General features: G+C 39.7%; 1 protein-coding gene across 2 annotated transcripts in view; it reads right to left on the bottom strand.

Annotated features, from left to right (window-relative positions):
• Nucleotides 1–12,076, bottom strand: part of Tmem185a (transmembrane protein 185A) — a 33,128-nt gene extending 21,052 nt beyond the window's left edge. Inside the window, exon 1 of one of the 2 annotated variants that reach the window (XM_027432218.2) lies at nt 11,901–12,076. In XM_027432218.2, coding sequence (XP_027288019.1) covers nt 11,901–11,938 — 38 coding nt within the window. In that variant the 5' untranslated portion in view covers nt 11,939–12,076. The remainder of the gene's footprint in view (nt 1–11,900) is intronic. The other variant, XM_027432216.2, reaches the window with a different exon arrangement.
• Between the last annotated feature and the right edge of the window lie 2,006 nt (nt 12,077–14,082).

The following is a 14,082-nucleotide window of genomic DNA, read 5'->3' as shown; positions in this document are numbered from 1 at the left end:
TCACTCATAAGTGGATACCAGACATAAAGTAAAAGATACCCAGCCTACAATCCATAACCCCAGAGAAGCTTGAACCCTCTTCCAGAAACAGATGGAAGCAGATGCAGACATCCATAGCTAACCAATGGGCCAAGCTCCTGGAGTATAGTCAAAGTGAGGGAGGAGAGATAATATGAACAAAGGAGTCAAACCATGATGGGGAAACCCACAGAATCAGCTGACCTGAGCTAGTAAGAGATCACTGACTCCTGTGTGACAAGTGGGGAACCTGCATAAGATTGAATTAGTCTCCCTTAATATAGGTGACAATGTTGTGGTTGGGACAATATATGATGCCACTGGCAGTGGGTCCAAGATCTAACACTAATGCACAACTGACTTGGTGGAGCCCATTCTATATGGCGAGATACCTTGCCCAGCCTAGACACAGGAGTGTGGGGTGTGGGGTGTGGAGAGGTGCCTTGGTCCTGTCTCAATGAGATGATGGGACAGACTTAGTAGACTTCCTAGGGGAGGAATTACCCTCTCTGAGGAGCAGATGGGAGGAGGGAGGGAGAGAGGGGGAGTGGGAGGAGAGGAGGGAGGGGGAACTGGGATTGTAATGTAAAAAATAAATTAATAAAAAATGTAAAAAGAAAGCATTTGGTATATAAAACTGTGAAATAAATCTGTGTAGAGCTACGCCACTAATTCTGTGGCAACAGAACTTAATACTGTAAGTTTATATATATCCCTGAAGTCTCTTTGACATATCATATATTCCAGGTTCCTAGAATTAGGACATGGATATCTTTGGGGAACCACTGTGCCAAACATATTATAATGGAACTATGGAAGACACTAGATGATGGAAAGACCTCTAATGGTTATGAATTGGCAGATTTCCTATTGCCAAAACATCCATGTTACCAAATGTAATCTCCATATGCAATGCTCAATTCCCATAAAAATTCCAATGACATTCCTCATAGAAATAGAAAAAAATCCTAAAATTTATATGAAATAGAAAAGGCCCCAAACAGACAAAGTAAATCCTAGACAATATTAGCAATGTTGGAAATATCACAATACCTCACTTCAAACTACATTACAGAGCCACATGTAACAAATGTAACACGGTCCTAGAACAACAGCAAACATGTAGACCAATGCAATAGAACAGAGAACTCAGAAATAAGTCCAAGAAGCTAGCGTCATCTGATTCTTAACAAAGATGCCAAGTACATGAATTGGATATAAGATAGTCTGTTAAATAACTGGATAGATATATGGAGAAAACTGAAACTATATCCTTGTCTCTTGTCCTGTACAAAAATAAACTTCCAATGGCTGAGTCCTCAACAAAAGATCTGAAACTTTGAGACTACTAAAAGAAAACTTATGGAAAGTTTAAGATGTAGTCAGAGGCAATGACTTTCTAAAAGCAATCCATTAGTCTAGGAAGTTGTAACGAGGATAAAAATAAGATTGCATTAAATTTAAAAGGTGTTTCACAGTAAAAGAGATATATAACTTAACGAACAGAGAGGCTACAAAATGTGAGAATGTATTTGCCAACTATTCACTTTCTGTCATTAACATCCAGAATATATAAAAACTCAAAATGTCGGGAGGACATAAGTCAATTAATGCATAAACCAATAAACTGAACCAATAATTTCAAATGAAGAAATAGAAACAGCTAATGAATATATGATAAAAGGGAAAAGCAAATCAAAACTACACTGAGATTTTATCTCATCCCCGACAGAATGATTATCATCAAGAAAACCATAACAAATTCAAACAAATAAAAATAAATACTGTTTAGGATGCAGTGAGTGGGATCTTATTTACTGCTACTGGTAATATACTAGACCAGCCACTAAGGAAATTAGTATATTTAAAAATGTTTCAGAGAGGGAGAAGGGGTGAGCAAAGGAGCCAAGACTGTGCTGGAGAAACCCGCAGAAACAGTTGACCTGACCCAGTGAGAACACAAAGACCCTAGTCGCAAAGCTAGGGAACCAGCATTGGAGTGAACCATGCCCTCTGAATGTGGGTGCCAGCTAGGAAGCCAAGACAGTCTATGGGACCTCTAATCGTGGAGCCAGTGTTTATCCCTAGTGCACAAATGGACTTTGGGAGCCCATTCCCTACTGCAGCCCAGATACAGGAATGAGGGCCTGGGCCCTCCCCCAAGTGATGTGATGGACTTTGATGGTCCCCCCTTGGAGGGCCTCACTATCCCTGGGGAGGGGTGGGTTGGAGGGTTGGTGGGGAGCATGGGAGGATGGGAGGACAGGGAATGTGGGATGGATATGTAAATAAGAGTGCTTCTAAAATAAAAATAAAATAAATAGAACTTCCATATGATTCAACTGTATTATGGAGTATAAAATCAAAAGAATGGGAAGTTAGCTTCTAATAAGATAGCTGAAGAACTAAGTTTATTGTAGCAGTCAGTATTCACATTAGCAAGATTACAGAATCAGCCAAGATACCCATCAAAAGAATTAATAGAGAAAGAAAATGCGGAATATATATACAATACAGTCTTAGTTGGCCACAATGAAGAATAAAACTATGTCATTTGCAAGAAAACTGATAGAATATTAGATTTCCTGTTATGTGAAATAAGCAAGACTCCAAAAAGACAACTGTTACATGTTTTCTGTTATTTGTAGAAAGTAGAAATGACATGAAAGGGATATAGAATGGGAAAAGGAAGAAGAGACAGCAAAAAGGGCAACAAAATGACTAAATATGAACAAACTATACTCTACACATGTATGAAGCCCCTTATAGGAAAAATTCATATAAACAACATACTTTATAGTGGTTTCTGAGTCTGGGGAATATGAATGACTGTTAATGATTATGAGGTGAATAATAAAACATCCTCAATTTACATAGTATTGAAGGCTGCACAATTTTATGGGATTATTTAAAAAACACTGACTTTCCAACTTTAAGAGTGACACTTGGGGCTGGAGGGATGGCTCAGTGGTGAAGAATACTGGCTGCTTTTCCAGTGGTTCTGAGTTCAGTTCTCAGAACCCACATGGTAACCCACACAATCTACAATTGTAGCCCCATGGGATCTGATGCCCTCTTCTGGAGTGGAGATGCATATACAGACAAAACACCACACACACACACACACACACACACACACACACACACATCTTCAAAAAGAGTGAATCTTATATGTAAATTGAAAGTCAACAAAGTTTTTATTTTAAAAGTACAATAGTAAACACATTACATACTATATATCTACAATTTTACAAAAATAATATTCTCCAAAACCATCCATTTCCAAAACTGTATTCTAAACCTCACATATTTAGTATATAGTATCAATTCTATAGGTTTACAAAATGTAAAGTGTCTAGCTTCACAGAAGTCACCCCAAATTATAAGATTCATATTTCATTCATCCTATGGGAGTATGTTGTTTTAGTTCAAGTATATAAATACCTGGCTTTCCAGAGATACACAGTTCAAAAATAAACGAATATTTTAATAGCTCCTTCAGATAATGGTGGGAATTCAATAGCATACTTCAACTCAATGCATGGTGGTTACTTTCCTATTCTGAAAACATTTATTTATTTTAAATTATGTGTATGTGTGTCTGGAGGGGGGGGTATGTACGGATGAGTGTGATGCCCATGGAGATTGGAAGAGAACATCAGATTTCTCAGACTGAAGTTACAGGCAGTTGTGAGCCACCTTGATAGGGGTACTGGGAATTGAAATATGGTCCTCTACAAAAGCAGTAGAACTATCTCTGAGCCACTGAATCATCTTTCCAGCCACAGTGGTGGTTTCTTTCTTTTTTTCTTTCATTCTTCCTTCCTTCCTTTCTTTCCTTCATCCTTTCTTTCTTTCTTTCATCCTTTCTTTCTTTCTCTCATCCTTTCTTTCTTTCCCTTTCTTTCTGTCTGTCTGTCTGTCTGTCTGTCTTTCTGTCTGTCTTTCTGTCTGTCTGTCTGTCTTTCTGTCTGTCTTTCTGTCTGTCTTTCTGTCTGTCTTTATGTCTGTCTGTCTGTCTGTCTGTCTGTCTGTCTTTCGAGACAGGGTTTCTCTGTGTAACAGCCCTGGCTGTCCTGGAACTTGCTCTGTAGACCAGGCTGGCTTCGAACTCACAGAGATCCACCTGCATCTGCCTCTAGAGTGCTGGGATTAAAGGCATGAGCCACTACCACCTGGATAACAGTGGTGGTTTCTTAAAGGAGAACTTCAATAAGTCTGAAATCTCATCAGTGAACTATTTGTACTCTGGTATGTTAAAATCCATTGGTCTTTCTTCTGTGTTGAGTATCTCTTTAATCCCTGCATAGCTGTGCAATACTATGAAAGTTGATAAGAAATATCTATTCACTATGTTATGCAGATTTTTCCTATAGTATATATGTCACTATACAAGAGCAAACACATCACTTATAACTACCTACTTCATTCAACTGCTTTAAATGCTGAGAGGTGGTCCAAGTCAATGGTAGTGTTTACAAGATTTTGACAAAAATCTCATTTTCCTATAAAATCTAGAGTTTACCATTTTTAAAAGTATCATGAGTTGTTTTGCCTTGAAATATCAGGTACACCTCTAACATTTTCAGCATAATGTTTGCCAAAGACCCCAATGCATCTTCTAAATGAAGTATCCCATGTATACAATAGTTTTAAAATCAGGCACACCAGTGCTTTTTCCTCCATTAATCAGTGTTGTATCAATCTACTACAGACTTACTGTTCTTCTCAACTTATCACATGAAGAATCAAACCAGTGTTATACCCCAGTGCCAAGATAAAATGAAATTATTGTGTTTTTTCCTGTTTCTGAAGGTGGCATTTTAAAATGCAAGTATGTAGTATCCTAATAATCTCTCAAGTTACCTCTAAATGCCATTAAGTTTTCACTTTAAGGGCTAGAGAGATGGCTCAGTAGTTAAGCGTACTTTCTGTTCTTATAATGTATTTATTTTTATTTTATGTGCATTGGTGTTTTGCCTGCATCTATGTCTGTGTGAGGCTGTCAGATCTTGGAGTTACAGACAGTTGTGAGCTGCCATGTGGTTGCTGGGAATTGAACATGGGTCCTCTGGAAGAGCAGTCAGTGTTCTTAACCACTGAGCCATCTTTCCAGGCCCCACTTTCTGTTCTTATTCAGGGCTCACATTTGGTTTCCAACACCCACATGACAACTAAAAGCTTTCTATAACTTCAGTTCCAGGACATCCAATGCCCTCTTCTGTCCTCTGGGGGTACTGCATGCATGTGGTGCATACACATCAATGCAGGCAAGATACTCATACAGATAAAATAAACATTTTTCAAGATACTAATTTGAGAATTGACTTTCCAAAACACAAACATTTGGTGCTACATTCAAAGCAAACAAATGCCTTAAAAATGGCGTTACATCACCCACATCTGGATTAGTAACATTAGTGTCTTACCACTGGGCCAGGCCACAAAAGAGAATGTCCTTTTTGAAATGTATGAGGAACTTACTGCTCAGGCTCATGAATAGACACCAAAGAGCTGACTCTAAGTACAAAAGTTTTAAATATTGTTTTCTTCAAATCAAAAGAATACAACTGGACTCTTTAGACCCACTGAGTTTCCCCAGTAAAATCTCCTGGCTTAAGTAGAGTATGGATACAGGTGTATAAGGATGCAAGTAAGCTGCCCCCCCATGCACACATACCATACTCTAGGTGACATATTCCTGCTTATGGCTTGAGAGACTAGCTCCAACTGACAAACTATTGATATTTTCACAAACTATTAAAACGACTAAGCAAAACTTTACTACCAAACTGGAAATGTTTTTGTGAAATTTTTAAGTCACTTTATTAAGATGAAAAATTACACATACATACTAATATGTATGTATGTATGTATGTATGTATGTATGTATGTGTGTGTGTATGTGTGTATGTATGTGCGTATGTGTGTATGTATATGTATGCACAAAATGCAGATGAAAACAAACCATTCTTAAACAATACTAGAGAGAGTCCAGGCCAGTGAGAAGTTCTTTATCTCCTACTTATTCCATGTGATTTCTTAGACATCAATTCATTAAGATAAAGGTAAGCGAAAACATTGTGCAAATAGTATATCTTATATATTGGTTTTGTAGCATTATTGAAGAGACACATTATAAAAATCACATTGGGTAATAATTTTCCTGACTACTGGTTCATAGTTTAACTATCAGTTATAACTGATCATATATTATTAGTTATATAGCATCTACACCTAAAATTCAGTACAAGACCGCTGTCTGAAATTTTTAGTCACCTTGTACACTTATGACCCATCACTAGGCAAAGCAATCAGAAAGTCATAGCATAATGTTAGTAAACTTAATTCTCAGGGTCCTAAGAAATCAATACCTTCTCCATTACACTACTTCCTTCCTACAACAGAATTTTCCAATGGTTTATGCCACTTTGTATTCAACATGTATTCATTCAGCACATTTATTCAGTGCCTCAAAACCCTGACCCTCAAAGGAATCACAGCTGATAAAAACTATGTATATAAGTTATCAATTAATGGCAATATTTCTAAAACCACAAATTATACATGCAAATAGAACATACATCCTTTGACCATTCTAATTGAAAGTAAAGCATTAATTCCACTATGTCATTGCTCAAATCACCTTGAGAACATTCCTCTCAGAAGTGCCTTAAGAACCTGAAGTACATAATTTTGGAAATAATAATAATAAATAGTGCCAAATCTTTGCTGAGAGTGGATTTGAGTTCTGGAAACTGCCAAAATTCAACAGAGGCAAATTTAGTAAATAAGATAATGTGGTCAAACTAGGTGGCAGTATTTTGGTTCAAAAATGATTATTATAATGCATCATTACAGATTTTCTTAAACGATTTGTAAAACTGACTCTAAAGGCCATTCTAGAATATTAATAAAGGTTCTAAGCAGTGGAATGGGTATAATTTTTTCCAACTTCTTTGGATGATAATGTTTATTTGGATATATAAATACCAAGATAAGGTCTGCTTTGTATTATCCTAAATGAAAGGTCCCTGTTTTAATACTCAATTGCTGTAATAAAACACCATGACCAAAAGCAACTTGGAGATGAAAGTGTTTTCATCTTATACTTCTAGTTTAAAAGTCACTTAGGGAAGTCAGGGCAGGAACTCAAGCAGAGAGAGAACCTATAGGCAGGAGCTGATGCAGAGGCCATGGAGGCTGCTGCTTACTGACTTGTTCCCCATGGCTTGCTCAGTCTCCTTTCTTATAGAACCCAGGACCACCAGTCTAGGAGTGGTGAGTCCTCTTATATCAATTGTTAATCAAGAAAATGCCCCACAGGCTTGTCCACAGATCAATCTGCTGTGTGTGGGGGGGACTTTCTCAATTGAGGTTCCCTCTTCCCAAATGACTCTAGCTGATGTCACGTTGACAAAACACTAGCCAAAATGGCCCTTCAGTATACCGGACATATATAGTGGGGCCAGCCCCTAAGAAGGCGTGGCTACAGCTTCCCCTACAGACATACTCTGTCATAGAAGGAAGTGGCATGCAGGGTAGAGCAGAAAGCTTCAGAAGAAACCTGACCTGCTTTAGAAACCTGATTTGCTTCATAACTGACTGTTTGACTTTAGAGAAGTCCAGACTCTCTAAAATAAAACTGTTTGAGGCCAGAGAGATGAATTGATAGGCAGAGACACTTGCCAGTGACCTGATGACTTGAATTTAATCCCCATGACCCACACATGGACGAAGAGAACTGACTCCTTTAAGCTGTTCTCTGACATCCATACGCACACTGTGCCATATGTGTACCCCCCAAAATCAATAAACAAATAATGTATTAAAATTAGAAAATAAAATAAAATGAGGCTGTTATCTGATATGTGGGGCTATTGTGAAGAATAAGAATAATGAAAAGTAAAGTGCCAATACTGTATTGACACATGGAGGATGCTCATAAGTCATAGCTATTATTAACAACTATTAATCAGTAAAAGTCAAGGCAATATTCCATCAGTGGCTTTATATGCCCCAATAACAGATGTGCAGTTATTCATTATCAGTAATGACAGTACACTCACACTGACAGATCACTGACCTGTGTTTTAAAAATGCAATCTGTAAGGATTATTTGGAGTAACTAACACTATGTACTTTTTTTACAGTGCTGGAGAGAATCAGGCCTAAAGTCCTGCACATGTTAGAGAAGTGGTCTACCACTGAACTACATCCTAACCTCAACAGCATTTATTTTTAAAATACCACACACATTATCTGTAGTGACTATCCCACACTGCCCTTTCTTTTTAAATAATTATTTTAAAAAATAATTTATATGAATGGTGTGTTGCCTGCATGCATATCTGTACAATATGTGAATACCTGATGCCTGCAGAGACCTTTAGTGAACTTCCACCAGCAATCACATTCATCTTTTTCCTGATTTCCAATGAAAGACAACGTACAAAGGATAAAGAATGGTTTTAGAAGATGGAGCATATAAGAAGTTTGCAAAGATAATTTACTTCATTAGTATTACATGTCCAAATAAAGAAACACTCCCCCCAAAGGTATTTTTCACTCTTTGTTCCAGTCTAGGGTACCCAAGGGATACACCACACTTCTATCAGGAGCCCACTACAGATGAGCCAGTAGGCCAAGCAGAGTTTTCACAGCCTTCCATTGCTGTATGGCTACCAGGGATGAAGGGCCTTCTCTAACAAATAACAACTCTACCAAAAGAGTGGACAACCCTGAGGCCTTGTCATGTAGTCAGGTTGTCCATTTAAAGCCACATACACCCAAATCTCTACCTCCAAGGGACATTCTGGAATTAGTTTCCATTTCTGTATACTTTGAATAGTCTGTTTAATCTATAAAGGTATTAGAGGCTTCAGGCAGTCAAGAAGGGTTCCTGGTAAACATAGCATATTTCAAGAAGTTTAGGTTGTATAACTAAAAGTCAATTATGAAAAGACGTTCATGATCAACCAGTTCTGTGGCAGATAGAAATAGGTAGAGGGAAAGCTGTCTGCTCTTCACAGCTGGGTGCTAAACACTTTTGAATCATTCTGTGTTACTACTATTTCTAGAAAATTGACAATATAGAAGTGAATTCTCACTGACTAAAACTTGCAAGGTAGGAACCACCAAACCATAACAGTGCCTATTTCCGTGATACACAAATAATCTCCAGAGCACATTCTCCTTTACTGTCAATGGAACAGTTGCACTCTGAAGGGACATAGAGAAAAGAAAAATGATAGTCTATACAACCAGCAGGAAAGCAGTCGTTGAAAGTAGCTCTAGACTGTTCCTACAGGCTCTTCTGAGTTATCATTCATTTCACAAATACTTACAGATGCAGCTATTATCTCATGCATATAAACAACAGTAATAAAAGTCATGGGTTTGGTCCCATAGCTTGAATTTCAGTAGGGGAGAGAAATATTAAACAAAAAGACAAATGCAAGAGCACAGATAAGTGCTCTAAAGGGGCACTGTGGTGTTCTACAGAGTTTGTGTAAACAAAGGTAGTGAACCAGGTTGGAGAAGCCAGGACAACTTCCTTTAGCAACTACCAAGTAAACAGAGATTTCAATGGTAAATAAGAGTTAACCAAGTCAAGGAGAGAAGGAATCATCCCTATTAAATAAGTAGGTATATTGAGATCATGGAGTAAGAGGAACATACATAAATTGGTTCAGAATTAGAAGACAGAGAACAAGACAGCAGCACAAATATCTAAGGTCATTAGCACAGGGTGTTATCCTGTCTACACCCCTCAGTTTGCTCTCCAGATTTCTGAAAGGCTTTTGTCAGCATGAAGCAAGATTAAAACACAATGTCAAAAACTAGATCATCCACAATACACAAAACAGCACCAGCTAAGAAAAATCTAACCTGTTAATATACCTGGCCATTGTAGTCTTGAAACATCTTTAAGCTAACACTGTTCCTTCCCACTAAGAACATTGAATTAGAACAATGGTAGGCTACAAAAGACCTTTAATTTTTTTTTCAGAGAGGGATGCATTTTACTCCACGTAGAATTCAAGCACTAATAAGTGTGCGGATGATTATTATAAATCTCTTCAAAGTATTTCATTATAACTTTTAGACTTGTATTCAGAAGGAAAAATGCTACAGGAAACACTGGTTAAGAGAATTCTCAGTGGATCACTATTTGCTTTCACAGCTCTTAGGTAACTTGGAACACTACCTTGCAGCTTCTGGACTAGCTGATCCATAATAGACAAGTCACAGAACTTTCTATTTGTAACACTGCAATCAGCCATTAATTCAGGTTCAATAACTTTGTGAAAAATTATACTTATTCTGCAGATGAAACTGACAGACAAGTGAGTTGCCCAAGGACACAAAACAATTCAGCCTTTCTTTCTTTCTTTCTTTTTATCCTCTCCAAACAATGAAAATACACAAGATGTTCCCAGCTTCAGAAACATCCCAGTCGTCCTACTCCTAGGACAAACCCTAACTCCTAGGAGCAGCAGAGGGAAAAACTACAGTGTATTTACTCTAAATGAACTCCTCTCTGCAGAATACCTTCAAGACCAACAGTGATGGCCACAGATCAAGGCCAGAATACGAACACAAAGACAAACAGGAGCACCCAGTCACTATCAGTGGCTTAATATTTTAAATGTTACCACCCTCAAGGAGACTGCACTCCAAATAGTCCCCTCTCCCTCTCACTCCAGTTCTTGTCCAACAAACAGCCACGAGAATGATTCCGCTGGGCTGGAAAAGTTCAGGAATGCACAATACAGTAAATCATCTATCTACCTCCCCTTCACTTCCAGGCTGGGACTGACAAGCATCTTAGGTGCCTAACATAGGACCTAGCACCCGCAGCAAGAGTAGCTTACTTAAGTGCCTGTCTTCCTACTTACAAATAAATGAACAGATACTCCTTTTACATAGTAATGGACTTAAAGAGATTAGTGAAGTGAACTCATCTCACAGCTTATTAAAGAAGAGCAAAGAATCACTTGGTTACCTATGGCCTGGTCTCCAATGTAGGTCTTAACTCAGTTTACTTGCAATGACGTTTTGTAAGTGTCTACTATATGTCAGATGGGGTGGGTGGGAGGTGCTGTGGAAGGGGACAACCAGGAAGTGGTTTCTGCTTTGGGAGCTCACAGCCCCGCTGAGGGAACAGTTTTAGAACAGTTTGGCAAGTGCAAAGACAGAGATTTATACTTTACTCAGTGTTTTTTCCACACTGCCCATTAGGTATTTCAAGTCTGGGAAATAAGCAGGGCAGTATCTACTACTTGCGAATAAACTCACAGCGAAGGCTAAGAAAATGCCGTATGGAAACGATCAGGTTCACCCCAAATGTATTATGTAAGATTTACCATACCCTGGCAACCACTCTAAAAATGCAGTATCTCAGTTATCGGTTCGATAAATAAACAAAGAAACGGCGGACAGGCATAAATCAACGGAAACCCCCCCAGGGCTGGAACTAGAGGAAACATCTGGGAAGGTGGCTGGCCTGGGTGGGGGTGGGGAGTCAGGGTCAAGTGAGATGGCCCTGGCACAGAGAGTGGGGACAGGAGAGTAGTGAGGGGGGGAAAAAGAAATCGAGACAGAGAAGTTGGAATACTAAAGAAAGAGGACGGATAGAGAGCAATAGGCTTCCCTCCAAGAGGACACAGCTCCAAGCTGGGCAACTTGGGCCACGACCGATTGGTTCCAGTTGCTGCAGGAGGAAGACTGACTGACTCTGAGGCCGACATGGCTTTCCCGAGAGCAGCTGGCAGCCAAGAGGAGCCTCGGGCTGCAGCACCCACCGCGACCGCCTCCCCTCTCCCAGCCGCTGCCAGAACCCAAGCCCCCGCCTGGCACCGCCAACGCAAGCGCCTCACCTCGGGTTGAAGTCCTGAAAGAGGCCCCTCAGGTTCATGGCGGAGAACTTCACCGAGGCGGCCTCCTCTTCCCCCCGCCCCCCACGCCGCGAAGCCTGCGCCTCACAGCGGGTTCATGCTGCCAAAGCCAGCCGCGTCAACGCCTCTGCCGGCAGAAACCCGAGCAACCAACCGCCTCTGACAATCCTTCCGGCTTCCGTAGCTGGGACGCGCATGCGCTCTCCCAGAGCTCGCTGGACAGGGAGGTTCCAGGCTGGCTGCCTGTGTTCTTTTTGCTCCTCACTACAGGCCTGCCAGGCAGACAGAGGACAAAAAAAGGAGGGAAGGCATGGAGAACTTCTGGGGTAGGGAGTGCTGACTGGGTGGAAGGAAGCCCTCGAGGGAGAACAGAACGTTAAACTGGAGTCCTGTAGTGGGATCATCACAGACACCTGTCACCTTGGCCACCTGTCATCCAAACCTATACCAAGATCTGGAGGTTTCCCCAATATTGACTGAGTCTTGAGCTACACCTGCCACAGTTATCAGTAAATCCAATTTGCATATCAACTTCCTTTCCTTGCCCCAAGCCTACCCAGATATGCGGACCATTCCAAATTCACATTTTCCTACACCAAAGTCATCTATCCTGTCAAAGTCATCTCCCCATCCTGGGTCTCCACTATCTTTTGCAGCTGGTCTATTCATCGGGGTGCCCAAACTGGAGACGTGGAACTCATCCTTATCCTAATGTAGATCAGAGTCTCTTTGGCTCCTGTTTGTACTTTGTGGTGGCTTCAAATATGGCTTTCCCACTCCCACCCCATACTATTTACAACTTCCAGATTTATCTTATTAAGCAAGTTAACATCTTGGAGGCTTAGATTTTCTTCTCTGCAAAATGGAGATGAAAAAAACCTACTTTTCCACCTTGGTTAGGAAATTTCAGAAAGATCATGTGTAATGCATAGCCTACTTTATGTTAGATGCTCAAAGAATGCTGTTGTTACCTGTTGTTCTTTTAAGTGCCAACCTATTTAAATGATTCTATTTGCTTTTCAAATCCAATAGTGTTATACAACCTCATAACAGAGGACTTACTCTACCGTCTTTACTTCCAGCCAATTTAAGAGTTGTTGTTCTTGTTGTTTTCATGAGCACAGCAATACCTTAAACATTAATCTGGAATCATTATGGGTAATAGTCATAATTTTTTTACAATACCGGAGTTTCATGAATGGCAATTTTATGTTGGTTAGCCCCAGGGAAAGCTACTTTGCCATGATGTGTCATCTTTCTTCTGGAAACTTGAAAACATTCTGCAAGTGGTAATTATGCTCCCTAACACCCACTGGGAAATAGATATTATTATATGAGTGATTTATGAGTGAGTAACCTGAATGAAACATCCAGTTGCTGAAGCACCATGACCCTCTGTCAGAAATTTTGATCCACCCTGTTGTGGAACATTTCCTTACACTGTGCGAAGATATGTCACTGTGATTGGTTTAATAAAAAGGTAAATGGTCAATAGCTAGGAAGGATTTCCAGATACAGAAGACGATGGGAAGAGGAAGGGCTGAGAAACCAGTCAAATACAGACTGAGTCAGACACACAAAATGGGATAAGGTAAAAGCCACATGGTAGAATGTAGTTTAATAAAAAAATATGAGTTAATTTAAGTTATAAGAGCTAGTTAGAAACAAGCCTAAGCTATCTGCCAAGCTTTCATAATTAATAAGAAGTCTCCATGTAGTTATTTGTGAGCAGTTATTTGCGAGCTGACTGGTCAGACAGAAAAAGAACTACTACACCACCTTCCCTGGCCATCCTCCAGATGATGCCCAGTGTCTAGTCTGGAGAACTCATCCAGTGAGTAGAAAAGAACAGAAAAGCTAAAGCATAGAGAAGCTTGCATAATGTGCCCTGTGCAAACTAGCTAGTGAAGAGGGAGGAACAAAGATGCCACAGCGTTCCAGCAAAGCAGAGGTTACATTGTTAATAAAGTTAACTGCCAATGCACAGAGTAACCAGCATCATCTTATTTCCTGAAGGTTTCACCTCAAGCAGACATCAAGAAAACAGCTTGTAATCTCCAACTCTTGAATAACTTGTATCACGGTTTTCTCAAAAGCTTCATGGGAAATGGCCAGGCAAGTTGCTTAGAGTCCAAATGCTACTTTTGGTGAATTCTCTGGTACT

This window comes from Cricetulus griseus, chromosome X (genome assembly GCF_003668045.3).
Source record: "Cricetulus griseus strain 17A/GY chromosome X, alternate assembly CriGri-PICRH-1.0, whole genome shotgun sequence".
In the NCBI taxonomy this organism is placed as follows: Eukaryota; Metazoa; Chordata; class Mammalia; order Rodentia; family Cricetidae; genus Cricetulus; species Cricetulus griseus.
The sequence above is the reverse complement of the archived record's forward strand: the minus strand, read 5'-3'. Positions and strand labels throughout refer to the sequence as shown.